Consider the following 6,000-nt stretch of genomic DNA (forward strand, 5'->3'; position numbering starts at 1 on the left):
CCTCTTAAAAAGGCTTTCTGTAGCTTAATCAGCCCTACAATAACAACTCAACATAAGTGTCCATCTCAGCTGCAACCCTTCATCCATTAAAATACTTACTGGGTGAAGGTCACCGCTTAAAATCTGTACAATTGCAATTATCATCAGTTTTGGGGTGTTTTAGAGTTTAAAATCACATTGCTGCATGCTCTTTACAGGAAACTCATCATCATTTCGAGGCATTTGGGCAAATTACATCAGCCAGCTAAGTGGCTATTACATGGGCATATGTGGACAATAAATAAATATCAATTAGGCGTCACGGCTCCCTCGTGTTCCAGTGATCGCTTTCTCATATTGTAATGTGCCCTGTGATGTGTACAGTAGAAAAAAACAATACAGGAAAATGAAACCCCACCAAGAGACAGAAAAAGGTCTTTTGGGGAAGAAGGAAGAACAGCTAGTTTTTTGAAGAAGTTTTAAAGCAGCATTAATACCAACTCAGTAAATATTGGGCCATTCTGCTCTGCCAATGTGTAAATAATATTATGTTGTTTGTGTAGAGGCTCAGCTGTGATTGCCCAAAAGGAGGCAGAAGGATTATCTATTAATTGATGCCAGCAAAATATGATTAATTTTCTGAACTATGGTGATAAATAACATTTTATAAAATTCCCTCTTTCTTTTTTATTAATCAAAAGTTGTCTCTGAATATCACTTCATGCTCACATGATGGTGTTGTGAGGCTGAATCTTTTTCGGTTGACTACTTAAAAAGAAAAAAAGGTGCTAATGATTTGCCAGCTGATGTCAGATATCTGAGGCTCTCCAACATGCACTCCACTGAGACCAAGCCTTTTAACACTGAGCTCATGTCTTGAACCTTATTGAGTGGGGCGCAGTCGGATATCTTCAGGTTGTCAAGTGTGTACATTTAAGCTCTGCCAAAAATATGTTAAAACAGTGCCACAGTCTACTCATGAATATTTTAAAGAAAATATACATTTCTGGCTTTTCATTCAAGCATCTTATCTAAAAGTGACAGGCATGCGTGTTCGAGGCAGCTCAGACATGCCAAAAACACCAAATACAAAAAGCATTAGAAATAACTGGGACTAGTTTAACTGCAGTAAGTAATATCTCACTTAACATGAATCATATATTAAACAAAAAGCCTTTGTGGCTTCTCCGACAGTACCAGTGGAAACTCAAAAATTAATGAGAAACCTTTAGTCCCCGAGAAACCATTCCAACAATGTCTGCTCCGCACTAAAATATCCACTTCAGAAAAACAAAGTACCCGTGTGCTGTGTAGCATCTGCGTGTTTCACTGTAGCACACACTTTCTGACACGAATACAGCACACACACACACACACACACACCCTAACCTCCTCCAGTGGCAGCCAGCTGTTTAAATCGACTGACGAGGACAGAGAAATGAAATATCCCATCTGAATGTAATTTTGTTAAAACACACAGATTTCCTGGCGTATATCCTCAGTCCTATTCATTATTCACACTGTCTCCATACAGGCAGAAAAGAAGGAAGGACAGAACAGTCATTTATATTCAACTATTTACGCAAAAGTAAAAGAAAATGAAGAGAATAAACTTAATTTTTTTTTAATTTTGCCTGAAGGAGAACAAGCTGTATGAGGAGCAGAGAAGGGTACTGTTCTGCAGGTGTAAACTGCAGATGAAAAGTCGAACACCTTCAATGTTTCATAAAGCCTACCACTGTTGCATATCTCCTGTCAGTTCAGTCTGATGTTAAATTTGACATGTTCTGCATTGTTAAATAATTCACATTGGTCATGGGTTTACCGTATAAATAATATCCATTTTTAATAACAGCCTTGCTGTCTGATTGCATTATTCTTGTAGTCCCTGTGAAGTTCAAGTTTGATGGTTAAAAGTGAATTGTGAGTATTTGATCATGAGATGATTGATATTAACCAATGCTGTGTGAAGCGAGCCTGCACAACTGTGATGGGAAAAGACCCCTATACACATCAGACTAAAACAAAAAAGTTTTTTGTTTGGGTTTTTTTCAATAAAATTATGTGAAAGTATTTTATTGAAATTACATTCATTTATTACAAAACGACAGATGTTGTTGCAAGAAGCTGGCACGGTGAATGATGGTAGTATGAAGGATGGAGACTGTCAACACAATATGTCGTAATGTCATTTGCACAAAAGCTTAATATAGTATGTTTTCGTGACAGATGCCATCTAGTGGCCGTAGTAATTATGACCTGAGCAGTGGCGCAGTTCTGATGACGTCTATATATTATTTGGCAAATGTCCTCATTCAGAGGAGAAGAGGTGGATGGAGGTGTTGACCCAACAGTGGACTTTGCCATAGGAGACAGCTGTTAATGTTTTGCTTCCCACTGCGAGTCGGAACAGTTTTAAAAAATACGTACCTGCAATTGCCCCCGTTACCTTAACCCCATGGTTATTATTGTATCCATGACAACGAAGGTGGTCCAACTTTAAGCAGGTGGTAACTTCAACCCACATGTTTCTCTAATCTTAACTAAGTGATAATTTGTCCCAAACCATGATCTTTCTCTAAACCTAACCAAGTGGTTTTTGTGCCTCAACCTAACCAAACCTTAAAAATAGTTTTTGAAGGCACAAATAAATTATGTGGTCCTGCCAATTACTGCTGATAGGGATGCCTGAATAGAAAAAGATCCTACCGTGTTGTTCAGACATGATAAAGGTACCTTATTTGTCACATATACAGTTGTACAGTCAAATTCAGTCTCTGCATTTAACCCATCCTAAGTATTAGGAGGTGTGGGCAGCCACTGTGTAGTGCCCGGGGACCAACTCCAGTTCTATGTCAGTACCTTGATGAAGGCACTGACATAGGGTATTGAATCCAAGACCCCCTTGCTGCAAGGCAACAGTGCTAACCACCAAGCCACCGTGCTGCCTGATGCATTATTGTATTATGACAGCTGTAAAAATAAGACTCTTGGAAAAGGACTCCCTACAACAGAATAGTTTGGAATAAATGTTCAACATATTTAAGCCTCCATGTCATGTCTAGTAGACCTCATAGCCTTTGTCTGTAGTCTGCTCTAGTAAAAAAGATAGATATCTTTTACTAATACTATAAATGAGAACACTAAATGTTGGTAAGTTTACAGCTTGAGAACACCATATAACATGCCTTATAGAATGCAATATTTTTTAAAGAAATCAGGCATTTTGCAAGCCTTTCAGGCAATTATCTCCAGTTCTCTAAAAAGGGAGAGAGCAATATATTATTTATAAAATTATAGCATGTATGCCCACTCACAACGAAACCTAACACACCAATTTTACACCCACACAGGTGTAATATCTCCCTTAATCCCCTTTCAGGCGTATTATACCTGTTTGAGCATGCATCTTTATAATTCATATCGACTGCAGACGTTTAAGCACAGCTGTAACTAATAACTTAATAATAGCTGCAATACATTCAGGTGTAACACTTCCAGCGTCCTTGTTCATGCTGCCTCACTGGGACTATAGGTCACTTAAATGGAATAGAGCCATTGTTTAGTGTTATTATATATTATTATTAACACCTGCTATGTATATGAAAGAAAGTCTATTCGTATCTGGAGTTTGACTCTACTCAGCCCAATCACAGTGCAGTTTCTACTGATGGGATTACCATATACACTATGGTTGTCCCCAAGAAATCTCCCCAGACCGAACGTATATGGACATACAGTTAGTGGAAGTCTAAACATGGTGGGAAGATGTGAGTAGCTAGTGGCAACTTCAGCATGGTTGCCTGATTATTCAAGTTGCAAATTTAATGGGACGTCTAGTCAGTATCCTCATGATAGGTCATCTGATACTTAGCCACATCTTCTAACAGGCTTTTGAAGCTCCAACAAATTCGGGATCAGTTAGACTAATCGGTCAACTGATGTGCCAGTCTCTATTTCGCAGTGACTGGATATTATCAGAGCCGTCAGATACCAAAACATATTAAGATATTATGTACCAGTATTCGTTGCAGTACATTAATTGTTAAAGCTTTTATATTTGCCACATGACTGTTGCTCATCATCTGCCATTGCAGATGATGCGGAAAGTGACTAAACTCTGACATTTTGCTTAAATTGACAAGTCAAGCTGCAACATTTGTGACAGCAAATTCAGTGCCACATCCAACAACACCTCCGACTTTATGGAGCAGTGAATAGTGCACGCTGATAACCTGACAAGCAAAAATGGATTTGTGGTAAAAGTGTGATTTCCATAAAGCACATGTATTCATACATGCAGAGACTATTAATACTGAAGTGTTGTTGATGTAGCTCTAAATATTTAAACCCTAAACTCTAAAATTAAATGGATCAGTTAGTTTTCATTCAATTGAAGTGTTGTTATCTCTTATATTCTTATACTGTAGTTCGAACTGAATACTGATTATGTTATAAATATTTTGTGTCTTTCCACTAAAAGTATGATATTCTTTCACCTGTGGAGACAAACATCACAAACTTGAACCATGGTTATTGTATAAAAAAACTTTAATCTGTGAATAAAAGACAGCATTTTGTAGTAGCACATTAAACATATAAACTGTGTGGTCCATACATTTTTGATGGCATCATTATGTTGTTAAAACCAAAAGAAATACTAAGTTAAGGGTAATATACTCAACATGGACAATTAAGCACCTTTATACTGTGTGTGCAAACAGATTTTGAACCTTTCGGAGAAATGAATTCTCTCTGAAGAAGACACTCACTGCATTGAAATGTTACCCTGCAAAAGTGAAGTTTCTTAATTGGCCATGTTATGTAGAAGCCATCTCTTTAATTAATTATTGCTCAGTCCCTTTTCTAAAAGGCACCGGATTTGCGATTTTCTTCAGTTGAAATGAAGTGTAGCTACTCTTTCTCCTTTCTCTCTCAAAAATGAGGAACAGAAATATGAAAAGGATTGAAAATTGTTACATATGCACCATTTATTAGTGCACAAAAGTTTACATGGTCCATATGGTGATTGTATTCATGGACGTTGGAGTTACCATCAAGTGCTCAGTTTGTATTGTGGAGGCAGATGTGTCCTGTGGAATAGGTGAGCAGTGTGGGAGGCAGACTGGGGTACAGACGTTCAGAAACAAATGTGTGTGGGCTGAGCAGACTTAGTTGGTAGAGCGAGCATGTACTGAGTGAGTGGACTGGCTCCGGCCCAACATTAGCGCACTGAACCAGTCTGACAGGTAAGGGATTGCAGGCTTGGCTAAGAAAGAGATGTAGTGTTGGTCTCTCGGGGCAAACGGTTGCCCGCTGCCAGCCAGGAGGCATGTGTGAAGCTGTCGGGCGGCAGTATGAGATGAAGGTGCTTCATGACCTGACAGAGTGATGGCAAATAGACTTGAGTGAGGGGCAGTAAAGACCGTTCCAGTTCAAGTGTGCCGCTGTGTGTTAATGTGCACGGTTCAGTGACTGATTTGACTTGTTTCACGAAGCCAGTTATTTTATCTTACAGCTCCTGAATGTGGAATATTTGAAGCAGTTGGAAACAATTTGATTAAATCCTTTCTGTACATACACATTTCATTATGGGCTAAAGAAAAGAGCTCTGAGGGGACACTGAGAGAGGCCAGCAGGAAAGTCAACCTATTAAGACCTGAGTGAAAAACTGGGGTTAAGCCAGTGAATGTCCTACTTTGTCACCTGCACAGTGAAGCTACAACTGACTTAAAGGTCCCCTGAAATGGTATTACTTCTTTAATATTAGATATTTCTATTTAAAACAGCAGTTGGAGCTGCACATTAGACAGTGAGGGCTCAATCCTAAATTTAAAATAATGAGCTTGGGTAGTTTGATTTGACATAACGGTCAGACAGCTGGGATTGTTGAAGAATGTTTGATTAGTTTATAAGTTGAACCCAATTACACCCAGTGGTGAACATGAGGTCATCACTGAAGATTCCCTTTTTTACAAGAAATGTAGAAGGATCAGACTATAGTGTGAGGCTTTATATTAC

The 6,000-nt window shown here is 38.6% G+C and overlaps 1 protein-coding gene across 1 annotated transcript in view; it reads right to left on the reverse strand.

The window, feature by feature from the left end:
• The window catches only part of gabra3 (gamma-aminobutyric acid type A receptor subunit alpha3), a 48,306-nt gene extending 43,695 nt beyond the window's left edge, over positions 1–4,611 (reverse strand). Inside the window, 1 exon segment of the mRNA XM_062432704.1 lies at positions 4,598–4,611. Coding sequence (XP_062288688.1) covers positions 4,598–4,611 — 14 coding nt within the window.
• Positions 4,612–6,000: the final 1,389 nt, after the last annotated feature.

Source organism: Scomber scombrus, chromosome 14 (assembly GCF_963691925.1).
Source record: "Scomber scombrus chromosome 14, fScoSco1.1, whole genome shotgun sequence".
In the NCBI taxonomy this organism is placed as follows: Eukaryota; Metazoa; Chordata; class Actinopteri; order Scombriformes; family Scombridae; genus Scomber; species Scomber scombrus.